This window comes from Parasteatoda tepidariorum, chromosome 1 (genome assembly GCF_043381705.1).
Source record: "Parasteatoda tepidariorum isolate YZ-2023 chromosome 1, CAS_Ptep_4.0, whole genome shotgun sequence".
In the NCBI taxonomy this organism is placed as follows: domain Eukaryota; kingdom Metazoa; phylum Arthropoda; class Arachnida; order Araneae; family Theridiidae; genus Parasteatoda; species Parasteatoda tepidariorum.
The window spans coordinates 5,740,761-5,757,427 of record NC_092204.1 but is presented as its reverse complement, the minus strand read 5'-3'; the positions used below and the strand labels follow the sequence as shown (position 1 = coordinate 5,757,427).

Genomic DNA, 16,667 nt, shown 5'->3' with positions numbered 1-16,667 from the left:
ATTGTATTAGTCTAGTTCCTTTGGAAATAATTTATATTGTTGTTTTACCGAAGTTTATGAATTTAGTTAATATATTTAAAACTCAGTTTATTAATTAAACTAAAAGGTAAATGTTATTCCTAGTAAGTGGAAGTAGTTGTGCTTTTTTCATATTATACCCAATTGTTATTACACTATACTATGAATTGTCATTACACAAATGTTATTGCACTATGAAGCATATTTAACAATTAAATTAAAATTCACAAAACAAACAAAATAATAAACATTAATAAAGGCACGTCTATGACCTCATTAAATAATTTTTTAGAAAAAAATTGCACGTTGGTATATAAAGGTTCGCCACCCCTGACCTAAAATCATTCTTCTTAATGATTTGGCAAAATGATTGGTCGACACTTTGAGTCCTTCAGGTACCATTAATTGCTTCGTTATTTCTTTCTATAGTCATTGTCTAGTCTAGATTTGAAAACACAGTTGTCGTGTGGCGTAACTACCACTATAAATACTAAATACCAATTCACTAGTATATAAGACATGTTATCTCGATTTCATCATAGGGAACCTTTGTAGAGATGAAGGTTGGCATTGTCATAATATAAATCCCCTTAGTTGCATTTTATATGAATTTAGCCCTTTTATTGTTTCGAAAAGGAGGAAGTTCTATTTTTGATGCATTATTATCATATTTTAAATATAATGAAATTTAATTTTAAAAGAAGACAGCAATTTTTATATAGTTTTCATTGACGTTAGGGAGTGAACGAATTAAAGTAAGTGATATATTAAGTCATACAATTCATAAATAAAATATTCTAAATTAAGAAGAAAGGCATTTTAAAAACGAAAGTATTTAATTAAAAATGAAATATAAAAAAAAGAACATTATTTACTTTGAATTCTAGACAATTATGATAACTGACATTAATGCGCATAGGAATCAAATTATTCAAAAATATGTCACGCCATTTAATTTTCGATCCTACAGTTCCCTATAACTCTGAACGTTATTTGAGCTTCAGAGCATGCGCATAAATTTACCTACTAATAGCAGTGTCGCTATGTTTAACGTAAGACAAACTTTAAGCAAAATTTCTCCAATGCAGAAGCAAAAATATTCTTCCTCTTCTTCAATTGCAGTACGAAATAGCTTTGGTATTCGAATTCAACGTCACAAATTTTTATTTAGAAGTTCCGTTTGTTTTCAAAATTTTAGGATCCATTTGTAAGTTCTTCATTTAGAGTATTATAGATTTAATGTATGCATTTTTTCTTTATTTTTAGTGACTGAAAAGATTTCCAAAAGTATGTTTCTTATGAAATACTTTTTAAAAGTAAGTTTTTTTCTTCTTTAAATTAAATCTCTCCAAACAAGGGTTTTAACAATCCAACTTGAATAATTTTTATGCACCAATATTAATGGTCCAGAATATGAATACTCATTTTTAATGCTGACAACTAATTAAGTTACGGAATCTAACACAAATGAAGAGTTGAAGACCAAAGAACGTCCCTAAAAGCAGTTTCGGAGAAAAAAAGCAACTTTGCGCTCAAAAGGTTTTCCACAGAACAGCCCATCTTCACTGTGACACAACTCTCGGGGAGAACCGATTTTTCATGTTATTTACTTGTCAAAACTTAATAATTTTAAAAATGCAACAGATGGGAATCCAACCGTCATTTTTGTGGAAAATGGACGTATAAGGTTCTTCCCTTTTGGTCTTCAAATAACTTATTTAATAATACCTTTTTACGACTTATTTGGATTTTTAACCATAAAAAAGAGTGATAGCCGAGGTGTGAAAAGTACGGTCTGGAGAGTTTCATTAAAAGTTAACTTAGGTCCTTTGGCTAGTGGACTTAGGTCTTTAAAATTAATTTTACTTTTTGCAAATCTTTCGAATTTTTTATTCGAAACGAAAAATATTGGCACTCAGTTATACAATTCGTTTATCCAAAGATATTTCAACCTGGAAGATAATTTTTATGGATTATTTTTTATTTAATGATAGTTAGAATACTTTTGAATTGTAAGGTATGCAAATTTTTACTAAGTAACTTAAGAGACAAAATTTGTACGAAACTGTCCGGATAGTTCGCGAGAAATAAAAATTTAACTTGTACTTGAAAAATTTCTCAGGCCCAGTGCCCAACTAACCAGGCTATCTCGACACTCGAGTTATGGATATTGAACAAAAATCAAATACTGCTTTTAAAATGAGATTATTTTCCAAAATACATGCGCATAGGCCGGTATAGCCAGGTTGTTAGGGCGTCTGGGCCCATTCTAAGAGGTCGTGGGTTTGATCCCTGCCGGCCGTAGACTCCTTGTGTAGTAAATGGTGACCGATGCACGTTAAATCAATCGAGTCACAAAGTTCTCCATGTTCCCATAACAAAACAATACCTCTGAGTGTACTGATCCAGGAGTTTCCTTGTCTTCTAGATTAGTTTCAAAATTGCAAGTCTACGGAGTTGAACATTAATAGTCGTAAACCCAAAATTAGGTTCAACGATGGTTACATAGAAAAAATAAATAAAACATGCGTGGGGCTCTGTAGAAACGGGTTGCGCTTTTTTTTTAGTGTTTTGTTAACGCATAAAAGTGGATAACTCATTTGACTTTAATAAACATTCAGGAAATTTGTAGAACAAAATCAAAAGCTAATTTTATTCCAAAATGTTCAATAATATAGTTAATAACTATTTGATTGACGCACTAAATGATAGTCCATCGATCTTACACAAAAAATCTTTCAATTATACTGAATATCATTAAACGACACTTAGAAAACCCGCAACACTTACTCTGTGCAAAGTGGATGATGCCTTGTCTGTCTCAAATTGGTATTAAATTCAATTTATAGTCGGTTATCCTAAAATCAAGCTTAACGAAATGAAATCGAACATAGAATCTGTATCTATTGTAATAAACAAAGTAGGAAATGGTGAGTTTTGGTGGCGTGGAACTTCTATAGTTTGTCTACGGTAAGAACTCCCTGGTGCCTCAAAGTCTGAAGTCTTCTGCTGCTATGGAAACAAGAATAGTACATTTCAGGGAGGGTAGCTTCTCCAGGGTGCGTAGCCAAATCTGTTAACAACCTTTTAAGTACTTTCTAAGCACTCAAATAATATTCTAAAGCACTATATGCATTAACAAAATAATTTTAAAAGACTTAATATGATCATGATAAAATAACTAGTTTCAGACAAAGAACTCTTTTCTTGATTATATTAACCATTATAAAATCATCAAGAGGTATTTTGGTTCGATATCAGAGGGTGGAAAGTGCAGCCTGAAATTGAGAATGTCTTGCAAAATGCAGCAGAGTTGCACATGAGAGTGCATTAATCTCACCGAACCCAGCTCATATGCACATACGGACTCACAATTATTTCATCAAACATGTAAAATGATTGGCGTTTTTATACGCTATGGACCAATGGTACGCCGAAATAGATTGTAGTTGAATGATTTGTAAATAACGCTGAATAGAACAATGTTATAAGCACCCTTTTGCATAATATGTGGCGAAAATCGACATGATAAAGTAAAAAAAAATTTCATTTTCGAAAAGGGAAAATTAAGCACTGTTTAAAAACATCAAATGAAAAAAAGCACCATTAAGAGCTTTTAAAAAACGAAAATAAGCGCCTTTCAGTCCTCTATAAAAATGCTACGCACCCGGTTCTCTTCATTCTAGGGCTAAAGCAGTAGACCGAAGAAAAAGAGTTTCGCCTGTCCTAAACAATGATCCCACACCCCTACTTGAAATAGTTATAACTCGTTACTATAGTTCCCACCACCTGTCCAGACTATGGGGCTAGGGGAGTTCTTACTTTAGACAAACTGTATTTAAATAAGGGATGACTGCTTTAATTTTTAAAACTCTCCTCTCCAATGTATTTGAAGACAGATTCACACCAAAGATTATATAATGTGACAATACACAGGGCATACAAAAAGTTTGAAAAGTCTAATATTTCAAAAAATTAATTAAAAACTACTGAATGATACCAAACTAGAACTTTCACCCCAACCTTTGAGGGTTTGGCGGGGCAACTTCGAATTCTTTAATTAATATGAACCCCCAATTTTTTTTGTTGGAGATAGTTGCTCCACCCCTCCCTCAAATGTTTGGGGGTAAAACATCAAGTTTGGTATCATCAGATAGCATTTAAAAAATATTGAATGTGATTAATTTAATTTTTTTTGTACTGAGGCATATTTTTTGAGATATTTCACCATTCGCTAACTCTTTTTACACCATGTGTGTCAGACATATATATTCTTTGTACATACTACGCTCTTAAGCAGTATTTTAAGATATTTTTTTTCATTAAGAAAATTTAAAAATTGGAATTTCTGAAACATAAATTTTTATTTTCTTTCAGGTGAGAAGGGATGTTGATGTTGTTTATGTATAAATTATTGAAGCCAAATGTTATGTAAAATTAATCAAAATAAATTGTATTATGATGAAATGTATACTTGGATTTAAATTTGTTAACAAGCTTTTGGATGATTGGTTATGACAAAAAATTTTATAACTAAAAATTGAACAAATCAATATGATATCAGTCTCTATAGTAAATTACACACCATTTCTCTTCTTCTTTTTTGTCAGCGCAACAGCCCCTTGCAGGCCTTGGCTGTCTCAACAACTGACAATTGCCAGCACCTCATATCCATGGCAACTCCCTTCCAATTTCTAATCTTTAGGATTTTCAGATCATTTTCGATATTGCTGAGCCATCTAGTAGGGAGTCTATCTCTGGAACGTGACCCCTTGAGGTTCTTAAAGGTGACAATTCTCTTGGCGCTATTTTCGCCATCTAGCCAATAACTGCGGATTATTTGTGTAATTTGGGGCTGCTTATAGAGTCGGTAGAGCTCGATGTTACACCAGGTTCGCCAGCATCCCCTTTCTTGAATTGCGCCAAATATGGCTCTGAGGATCTTTCTTTCGAAGGTTATCAATGTCTGCTGTATATCTGAATTTAGGGTCCAAGTTTAGAGTTTTAACTTTGTTTTTTGGCTGAGAAGATTCGCACACCATTTAGAATTCAAAATATTTTGATTTGTTTACAGGTACTATTCACTAAGTTTTATTTTTTTTTTTTAAAAAAAAAGAAATATTTGCAATACTTGAAAGAATAAAATGTATTTATTAATGAACCTTGAATCTTTTTAAAACATTTCAAATATATGTATGGGTTAAAATTAAATGAGTTGGCATAAAAACGATAATTGTTCTACACTAGCAATGAAAGCAAATTTTCAAGTAAAAATGAGTAGTCGAGGAACATTCGAGAGTCCTTTGGAGGGTTTTTCCCAAACTGCAACTGTACCGTTCTCATTAGAGGCAAATAGGTGTTGATTGTCTGATGAAAAAACTAGGCTGTAAAGAAAGAAACAATGAGTAACTTTTTGAACAGTAAAAAACTATAATACATTTTGCACCATTTTTGTAATTAGCATTAAGAGCTTAGTCAGTGTTTTAAATTTTACTATAAGAGATTTACTTTTTCACATACTTAAAAGATAACATCAGTGATAATTTCTAATTTATAGCTCTGTTTGAACAAAAAAATATTGTATTGCTGACATTTAAATATTTAATTATTTTATATTTTCTGTGTCAGATAAATTCAATAAAGAACATTAGGTGGTAGCACGTGCAGTCCACGTCACCAAATGTATACTTTTATAGTTGTCTGATAGCACGTTTTTTCTTCAATTCCTGCTATTAGTTCACACTCTCCCTATATCTCGTTTAAATTTTCAATCGTTTATAAAATACTTTTTATTCATCCACTCTAGCTCGAATACAATTTTTTTCAAAACTTCTAGCAGTTTGTTGGACTGTGAATGCAGACATGTAGGAAATTTTTTTAAAAAAAATATGTCTGTAAATTTAAACGTTTTTTTCTTTTTTGTTACGTGCTTTTTTATTTATTTTTCATGACGTACGTTGATAGTTATTTTCATACATTTTATTCTTTTCTTTTCCCACCTTTATGACTGTTACGGGGTCTGTTTTGGATGTTGATTATAATAGAGTAACTTAAAAAAAAAAAAAAAAANTATTTAAAAAAAAAAAAAAAGGAAAACTTGTCATACAGCAAAATCATCAGTCACAATAGGGAAAAAAAATTTATTTTCTCAGATAATTTAAAGTAAATAATTGACACTACCAAATTAAAAACTGCATTTGCCTTAAAAATATATGAATAGGAAATATAAATCTTGAAAAGGAGCGCCTATTTTTGAGCGCTTGAAACATGTTGACTGTTATTTCCTATTTATATATTTTTGAAGCAAATGAAGTGTTCAGATAGGTAATATTTCACCGTGGACCCATTAGAACAAGAAAGCAGGGAAGGCTACGGTTGCGATGGGCTGACCCACAGTGGAGTCTGATTTTCTGGCAAGTACTTTCTTTCCCTCCAGACGCGGATATGTACCTAGGTTAGTAAAACCCTTACCCGTATAATCCATGTCTGGCCACTACTTCCAGCCAACCTCAATCAATTATTTAAAGTTTCAAAAGAAAGGTTAAAATTTTGTTTACAAATATACAGAAATATTAATTTGCATACAAATATACAGAAATATTAATTTGTTTACAAATATACAGAAATATTAATTATAGTTTAAACAAGATTTTTTTTATATATATATGACATATAGAAAGTGACAATAAATGAATTTTGAAAAGTAAATTAATATAAAAAAATAAAAAAAAGGTTAATGAAAAAAAAAAAATTTTGTTTTTAAAATTTTTTTTCAGTTCTCCATTAAAATTTTGATTTTCAGGTATTAAATAATAAAAGAAAGTAATTAAAATGTTATAATAATAAATAAAAAATTTAATAGAAAAGATATGTACAGTATTTACATATAGGTAAGCATTCCAAAATATATAATAATAATTATTATTTTTTTATTTTATATTAAAAATTTTAGAATATTATCATTATGAGAAAGAAAATTCATTACTAATAATAATTTGGTTTTAAGTGTATTGTTAGTTATGAATTGTTTTTGCCAAGTTGGTAAATTAGTGATATTCGATGCACGAGTAAGCTATGAAGCTGTATAGATGCATTCCGTAAGATAGGGTTCTGGAGTGCCCAGAAGGCCGTATGTGCAGTGATCAGAAAATAATTGGAGATCAAAGAAAAATCGGAAGTCGATGTGGAGAAATTTTCAAAGGAAAGCACTGGCTCACGGGCTGCCTGGCCAATTATGATGATGACGATGAATATTTTACCGTTTCAATTTCTTGGGTTTATTTATTTAAGTAATCGATAGTTTTCTAAATGTCACTTACTTCAAACTAAAGCAATCTTAAATTTAAAAATACTTGCCATTTTATAGGAAAATGAAACTTGTCACAAATGATTTCTCTTACAGGTTTCAAGTCCCAAGAGCTCCAAAGACTAAAAAGAAGAAAATATGTATAATTCATTGCTTTCATTCCAGATTCATTGTTTCTGATAAATATTGCAGAGAAAATTGTGAAAATAGTGAATTTTTTGTAATTTAGAACAACAAACGATACGGCGAAGAAAAAATCTCTTTAAGAGATAGAAAATTAAGCACTTTTTACAAATCACGAATAAAAAAGCATATCTAAGGGCTTTTAAAAAAAGTAATTCAAAAATAAGTACCTTTAAGCTATTTTTAAAAACGCTCCGCATGCTGTATACAAACAATAAAATTAAAATTGAACATCAAAGATGATTCACAAAATAAAGAAATTTTTCTTTCCATCAACGACACGAGAGTTCGGAAAGAGTTTCTTCAGAACCAGTTTTCTGTCAGTTCAATAATCTGCCTGTTAATTCAATAATCTGCCTGTTAATTCAATAATCTGCCTGTTTTAATATTGTTGTATCCAAGTATCAAATGTGCCTAAGTTTACAAATTTTATTACAGCAATCTCCTTACAAGGGCATCTTTCACATTTCGTAAACATTTATAAGCATTTTGAGTAAGAACATTACGAATTCTGTTATAAAAAAACTAGTGCAAAAGGTAGAGAATTATAATAAAATACAAGAAATATAAAAGTTTAATTTGTCAATATGACAGACAAGAATCCCATAAATGTGGAACATTATCCTAGTTTAATGAGTAGTAATTATAAGATTTTGCATAAGATATATTACTATTGTTGTACATTTTATATTATTTCCATTATATATTCTAATTATTACCATTTTATATATATATACATTGTAAAATAAATACTAAAAGGACAAAAAGAAAAAAAAAACGAAGAAAATTAAGAAAAACAATGATTTTTTTTCTTAAATTAAAGTTAATTTTCTAAAATTATTAATTGTTAACTTCTTTAAATTATGCAGTATAATATTACCTTGCGCACATTCATTTTTGGGCCCATCCTCGGTAAGTAACAAATCAAACACATTTCAGTACTGCAGTTCGAACGCACTTTAAAACGAAAGCCCTCTATTTATGCTTTTACCTGAATTTGCGCTTCAGTTTTCATATTTTGTAATCTGGTAATCTTGTTATGAAAATATTTAAAATAATTTTTTCCCGCTCATGTGAGTTCATTTGAATTCGCTACTCGCTTTATAGATTTCGTTTTATTCTTATTCTTTTTTAACATTTTATTTTCTGTTTTTACTTAATGTGTTCTATTCTATCTTATTTCAAAAATTATTATAAATTTTTTTTAGTGCTCCCCACACTATTGTATTGATATATTTTGTTTTGGCTATATTAATACAATATTAGAAAGCACTCCTTTTTGTGGAAATAAATGTGTGAGCTGATGAGAAGATAATATCTTTTTCTTCCATCCCCCCCCCCAATTTTTATTATCCCCCTTTTTTTGGATTTTCATTATTTTTTCTTTTCCCCTTTTTTAATTATTCTTAACATTTTGAACAGGCATTTTTGTTTCTGAGTATATGATAACAGCGATTTCTAAGAATGGTTTATTACTCTGATAATTTTGTTGGTTCATTTGATTATCCTGTATTAAGAAAATCAATTGTAGATCTGCATGCTTTATTGTAGGGCAAACTACTTTTTTTACAAGATATATAATAAAATTGAATATGATATGATATGAAAAATTTAAATGGTACAAGAAATCGATTCAGCTATGCTACACCAAATTCAACATACAAAAAAGAAAAAAAAAACCCTACAAGGTGTTTTTGGTAACAAAATTAAATGAAGATAGAAATAAAAAAGTCAATAAATAAATTAAAACAATCAAAGATCATCTTTAAAATCAATAAAGTGTGTATAGATACCATATATTTCCACATCGCATTCCAGTAGCAATGACATTGACAGAAATCCCTTCTGGTGCTGTGGAATAACACATTGCAGTGACAACATCAGGGATATTTACACAACCTATGCTCTCCCCATTTATTGTACATACTTTCAAATGACCCTGATCATCTAGATATCAGTACAAAAAAAAAATATTTACATTGTTGAGGGAAAAAAATTAATAATATTCTAATAGCTTCTTTATCAATCTAAACTAAGTCATAAAAATGTACTTTATCAAGTCTCGTATAGTTCTAGTGTTAATCCGATAATATACAAGGGTTTTAAAAAGAGAATTTTATTTTTTAAAAATGTTTGCTATATACGCTGTGGCAGAATCGTGGTGACACCGCGACATTGACGCATAACGCTTCTGAGTTCTTACTGAAAGATTTTTTTCCTTGGGAAGTAAAAAAATTAGGTTTCCTTTTCTGCAAAAATTTTTGAAAATTTTTATCTTTTCTTCAGAATTATATTCACAAGAGGCCTTTCTCGTGCATCGGAGTGGAAAAAAATGCCAATAACTTTTTTATTCTCATTTGAGAATAATGAAAAATAAAGAATAATGAAGTAAAAAATTTGGTTTTCTTTTCTGTAGAAATTTCATTCGATTTTTTCATGCCATTATTCCTGTTGAATTCCATATAGTTTTTAAAATCTGATATTTTTAATACGATATTATTTATTATTTTTAATACGATATTATTTATCAATTGAATCTCGAAATGAAAACACACATTTAGTAACCCTTTAGTCCAATTTGCATGATTTTGTTGTCAATCTCTTTTATTGGTAGTTACTGCTACAGATTTCACGATTTTTTTAATGTGATGACGAATTACAAAATGTGAAAAAGAAAATAATTAGTATGTTATCTTCCTACAAAATGTGAAAATATCGCCCAAATAAATAAATAAAACCTTAAATTTTTACATTATACAATGCATCGTTAATCCGAGAGAACGTCTTGTTTTTTTTCTCACATAAATTTGAACATTCCATTGTATTTTTTATTATACTTTCCAACCCTCCACTGGGAAAAATTGTACTGAAATTTCTTTGCTATGCAATACTTTTCTATTGAATAACATTAGGAAATTCGTTTTCTGATGTAGAAAAGTCTACAACTTGAAGTTCAGAGAAAGCTGGTACTAACAGTTTGAGGGATATAATTTTAACCCTTCGACATTTTAGCTGATAATTCATTATAGATTTTCGTAAATGTCATGAACTAACTTGAAAAAAAAAACAAGTATAACCGATTCTGTAATTAAATAAAATTTATCAGGGCTTATACTCAAAGTAAAAAACAGAAATTTTATGACAGCATCGATAATTTTGCAGTACCTAATAATAATTCATATTACCTAATAATAATACAGGATACCAAAAACTAAAACACTTAAAGAATTTGATAGTCTGTTAGAGTCAATAAAGAAATATTTTGAAAAAGCATGAAAGGCAGTTTATAAGCATAGAAAGGTTAAGTTTTTAAAAGTAATATTGCATATATAAAAGTTTTATAACACTAATATACATCAATATGGAATGTCATGTTTCATTTCTCAAAGGTATAAAAAAAAGAAAGAGAAGAAAAGGAAACTTTTCTTGCAAAGGAATAACATGGTGGCAACAAACATTGAGGGGAAAAAAATTCTTAAATTCTTTTCTAAACTTATCTTATAAATTTTTTATTTTATTTTTGTAACAGGTGGCATAAATTTAATTATAAATTTCAAAGTTAAGCCTACTTCCTAATTCTCAAACATAAAATACATTAAAAAACATATATACGGTTAGGGTTGAAAAAATAGCAAATTCAAGGGTGCCTCACATAAATTATTTTACAAAAATTATTTTTTCTGAATTTTTTTCCAGGTTTCTCTATTCTTTCTGATTTTCTCACCCAGTGGCCACCCTGAAGAAAATAGTAACATATATATATACAGTGTAACGTCTCATATCCGGACGTCCCTTTTCCGGAAGGATCGATTTCCCGGACACTTTTTAACATTAAAAATAAACAAACATCTCTTCATCTTCCCCTTTCTTTAAAAAAAAAGGTCTTTTGACGCGTTTTCTCTTCTAGCTTGCACTGAACCCCTGATTTATGCATTGAACCCATAAATCACAAAGGGGAAGAAGAGAAGATCTACCAAGACCATTGAATGACCGTTAGCGACGCTCCTACTCTGTAATGCAGGAAAAGAGGGAGATTTGTTTTCAAAAGACCGCAACTGCGTCCCCTCCCCTCTCTTTTCCTATGCAGTTGGCTAGTAAAAGAGCCATTTTCTGGAACCTTTTTATTGAAAGAAAAGGGTAAAGGCTGCACGCATTAACGTGGAGGGGGAGTCAAATTGGAACATTTGAATAGGTCTAAAAGGATACATGTCCTTGAGAAACATTCATTCTTCCCCTCACCATGTAATATTTAGGAGGCGGGGGAAAAAGGGGGTAACATTCTTTCTTTAGCAGTCATACAAGAAAAAATAAAGAGAACCCCATCAGCGTGCCCCGCCTTTATGCTTGATAGATAGCCAATAATTGGAGAGAAAACAATAATTTGTCACTTCCCCACCCTCAACTTGAATGATCTCCTCTCTACACTTATTTTCTTTCACAAATAAGGAGGAAATGAATTTTTCTCCTCCACCTACCCACCTTAATGAATGACCGGAATTTCCCATTTCTTGCTTGAATCATTCTAGTTGAAAATGGCGGATTATTATTTTCATAACTGTCAATTTTTTTTCGTTATCTATATTTCAAGCAATAATTTTTTTTCCTAATATTTCATATTTGATTGATTGGATAATCTAATACTAGAACATTATTCCCCTTAAAAATAATGTTTATTTATTTTTGCTTCTTAGATTTAGATCATTTTAAGCTTTGTTCCAGAATGAAGTGAATTACCCCTTCCTGCTTGAATCGTTCTAGTTCAAAATGGCGGATTAATATTTTCGTAACTGTCAAATTTTTTCATTTTCTATATTTTTAGCAATAATATTTTTTTTCTAATACATATTTTATGCTTGATTGATTAGATATTCTAATACTAAAACATTATTCCCCTTAAAAATAATGTTTATTTATGTTTTGCTTCTTATATTCAGATTGTTTATTAGATCATTTTAAGCTTTGTTTACCTTGGGGGTCAATTATACGGAAAAATCTATTATACGGACTTCTGGAAGTCCCACCGATTCCGGATACGCGACTTTACACTGTATATATAACTTGTATCAAGCAACAGAAGCGATTCTTGTTTACAAAATAAAAAATTTTAAAAAAAAACCCTTCATGTACAGAATAGAACAGTATATAAATTTTTAATTATAAATGTAAGAATTTATTTTAAATATTCTGATATTATTAGCAATATTCTCCTGTTCTAAAAAATGTTTTGTGCAGTTAATTTTTTAAAATTTTATCTATTTAGAAATTACATTTTATAACATCAATCAGTCATTGTGGAACTTTTTTTATTCTCAAAACAAAGTAAAAAAATAAAGAGAAAAAGAAATCATGAGCGTTTCTTCCACCTCTGAAATACGGGAGAGAAATAATTCTGCAGAAAAAAAAAAGCTCAGCAGAAAGAAAATTCTGCAGATAAAAAAATTCAAACTTTTTTGCCTTCCTAATAAAAAGTCTTTCTGCAAGAACTCTGTAATGTTCAGCAACAATGTCGCCGTGTCGTCACGATTCTGCCATGGGGTTACAACCATTAAGAGCATTATTACGAGAAAAAGATTTGGGAAGCACATTTTTAAACTTGATATAGTATGAAACATACAAAATGAGTGAACTTACCTTCATTGCTTATGGAAGCAACATCTCCAAGGGTATCACTGACGCACACCAGATCGATTGATTCTTCGTGTTTTGTCAGAGTACGAACATAGCAAAGCCTAGTACAAAGAATTAAGTATGGATAAGCAGAAACAATTCAGAACTATCAATTGGTTACAAGGTGAGCAAAACTTATGAAGGAATTTGAGTAATAATATATATATATATATAAATTTAAATTCAATTCCTACTTAAGTAGGCAAAGAAAAATTTTATTTTAGTTACTAACTTCAGTTATTAAATAATTAAACATTTTTCTTTCATATAAAACTAGAATTAATTAATTGAATTAATATTTGAAAAAAACTGTATTAACATCAAGTGTCACACAGAAGTGATTACAGAAGTTAATCAATGTTACATTAATTAAAATGTTATTACAATTAAAGAAATGAAGTGATACATATAAATGTAGATAAAAATATTACTTGTTCAAGTCCCAAACTATGACGGATTTGTCTTTACTGCCAGATACAAAAACACTAAATGGCTTGCATATACAGATGGAAGTAATTGTATCGGTATGACCTTTTAACTGAAGAGGTAAGGTTCGCTGTAACCTATCAAGCTGTAAAAGTATTTTTTTTGGAGGTTATTTCAGACATTTGCATTATAAGTATGTAAATTTCTAGTCTTAAGTTTTTTACATTTTGGTGACCAACAATATATATATTTATATATATGGCGACAAAATAATGGAGACAATTCTATACTAATACATTTCTTTCCATATTTCACAAGCAATACTTCAAGAATCATTTTATAACTTCAGAAGTGTTTAGATCATGCACTTTCTCATACTTATCAATGAAGTTTAAGCTTTTAAAGGCTTAAGGGACCACCAATACATCACAAATGGAAAATAGTGTTTTGAAGTCCCTATGCCCAAAAATGTAGCAATAAATTTATAACTTCTAGTGATTATTTTAATAATTATATGCAATAATTGCACAAAATTTCATAATCCTAACTTATATATTTATGAAGATATGGACATATTCATAAAAAAACTACTTTTTTTGTATAATTTTTTTTGCTGCCACTTTAAAAATACTCAATAAAATTAAACAAAATTTTTAGAGCAATTTAAATTGGTAACAAATTTATTGCTATAAAATTTCTGAAGATATGACTAATTAAAATAGTTTTTTTATACAGTGTATGAGCAGGAAAAAAATGAATTTTTTAAAATTTTTTTTGAAGAAAATCGTATATGGCAACTAATAATAATTAGAGAAAAACTGATTTGAAAATCTTAAAAATTAAAAAGTTTCAAGCAATTTTCTAAGTAGCTTTTGCACTTTTTTAAAAAGAAACTCAAAATAATAAGGGGTTCTTAACAAAAAATATACAAAGAAAATAAAAATACGAAATAAATAAAATAAACACAAAAATAGAATATGAATAAATTGAAATGAAAAAATTGAAAATGAAAAATACAAAATAAAATAAAAATTCCAGAAATTACAAAATAAAACAAAAATAAAAACATAAATTTAAGAGCAGAAACAGATGTCTATATTCTTAGCTATTAACCAGCAAAAATTAAAACTGCTTGTGAAAACTCATGTAGTACCTTCGATAACAATTTGAAGTCAATGGAGGTAACCAATACTATTTTTCAAAAACTTTAATCCATACACAGTGAAAACGTTGAATGCAGAAAACAAAAGTTAGTCAAGAACTAATGTTTTATTTAAAATAGTTCAAAGCTACAATTTGTAATAACATGTTTAAGCTAAACTGGATCTCTAGGTGTAACAAAAAACAAACACTTACATTATTTGAGTCCAGAGATAGTGTGTACACAAATATTGTTCCAGATAAGTGCGCAACAAAAAGTTCACGGCAATCAGGTACAGATGCACAGAGACACACCTGTAAAACACATTTAATTGTATTTCGTGAATTTATAACTAATTTATTGTTAAATTCTTCATACTTAAAAACTGTCAAAACAGGGTTTCTGTCCAAGTTATTTACTGCCTTTTATTTCAATACCATTAAAAGTAGAGTTACTCAGGTGTGTAGGCAAATCTTTCAACAACAAAAAAAAGCATCTTTTAAGTACTTTTGGAGCACTCAAAAATATTTTTAAACACTATATACATTAACAAAATGCAAAATAATTTTCAAAGACTTTTACATGATCATGATAAATTAACTAGTTTCTGACAAAGAACTCTTTTGTTGATTATATTAGCCACCATAAAAAGATCGAGAGATTTTTGGTTCGATTTCAGAGGATGGAAAATGAAGCCTGAAATTGAGAATATCTTGCAAAATGTAGCAGAGTTGCACATGAAAGTGCTAGAAACTCACCGAACTCAGCTCAGTCGACACACACATGTACTGGCAAGTATTTCATCAAACATGTAAAATGATTGGNGAGAGATTTTTGGTTCGATTTCAGAGGATGGAAAATGAAGCCTGAAATTGAGAATATCTTGCAAAATGCAGCAGAGTTGCACATGAGAGTGCTAGAAACTCACCGAACTCAGCTCAGTAGACGCACACATGTACTGGCAAGTATTCCATCATACATGTAAAAGGATTGGCTCTTTCATACACTATGGACCGATGGTAGGCCGAAATGGATTGTGGTTGAATGAATTGTAAAAATGTTGAATTGAACAATGCGAAAAGCTCGCTTTTGCATAAATACATGGTGAAAATCGACATGGTAAAGAAGAAAATCTCATTTTTGAAAAGGGAAAATTAAGCCCTTTTTAAAAACACCTATTTAAAAAAGCACCTTTAAGAGATTTTAAAAATCGAATCGAAACTTTTAAGCACTTTCTAAAAAAGCTGCGCATTTGTTATATCGAATGCCTACATACTTTGGGGACAGAATAAGATTTTTTTTAAAAATTTTAATGTTATACATGAATCAACTATAAATGTATTTATATGTTATGCAGAAAATTATTTTGCAGAGTGTTAATTACGGTTAAAAATAATTGAAATAAATTCAGAAAATAACATCGAGAACATATCTGAAAGTTTTTATCTAAAATAATCTGATATTTTTGTTTGTTGATTAATTTTTTTGACTGTCAAGTCGACCAACAAAGTATGCATCGAGTCCAAATCTCAAAAATGATGTTGGTTTGTGAATGGTGCTCAACCCACCCTCTACAGAAAAAATTCTCCTTCAGATGATGCTTGTGGGCATTTGTGACTCTTAATCAATTTTTATCATGAAGAAATTAAATCAGATAGGAATGCTACAATTGTGACTTCTTAAGAGATAAGGGAGGAAATTCTAAGAAAATGGAAGCTCTTGGGGTTGTCAGCAGTGAGTCTTCTCTTGTTAGAAAAGATGATAAAAGTGGCAAAATATGATAAAATAAGATTTTTTACATTATTTGAAAACCAATAATAAATGGAGGAAATAAGGCAGAAATTTGGGAAAAAAAATCGTTTTACAGGGTTTTATTGCTTTACAGAATATCGTAATATTGAGAGGAGCATGACATTAATTCATATG

General features: G+C 29.6%; 1 protein-coding gene and 1 long non-coding RNA gene across 2 annotated transcripts in view; one reads left to right on the top strand and one right to left on the bottom strand.

The window, feature by feature from the left end:
• Window positions 1-1,284: 1,284 nt before the first annotated feature.
• On the top strand, window positions 1,285-4,489 carry LOC107449941 (uncharacterized). Its single transcript, XR_006226071.2, has 2 exons — window positions 1,285-1,334; window positions 4,396-4,489. It is a non-coding gene; the product is annotated as an uncharacterized lncRNA (long non-coding RNA).
• Window positions 4,490-5,149: 660 nt separating this feature from the next.
• The window catches only part of LOC107449939 (lysosomal-trafficking regulator mauve), a gene marked incomplete at its 5' end in the record, with an annotated part of 117,999 nt that continues 106,481 nt past the window's right edge, over window positions 5,150-16,667 (bottom strand). The window contains 6 exons of the mRNA XM_071177156.1: window positions 5,150-5,402; window positions 7,375-7,446; window positions 9,301-9,454; window positions 13,139-13,236; window positions 13,606-13,745; window positions 14,957-15,055. Of these exons, the coding sequence (XP_071033257.1) occupies window positions 5,282-5,402; window positions 7,375-7,446; window positions 9,301-9,454; window positions 13,139-13,236; window positions 13,606-13,745; window positions 14,957-15,055 (684 nt within the window). The remainder of the gene's footprint in view (window positions 5,403-7,374; window positions 7,447-9,300; window positions 9,455-13,138; window positions 13,237-13,605; window positions 13,746-14,956; window positions 15,056-16,667) is intronic.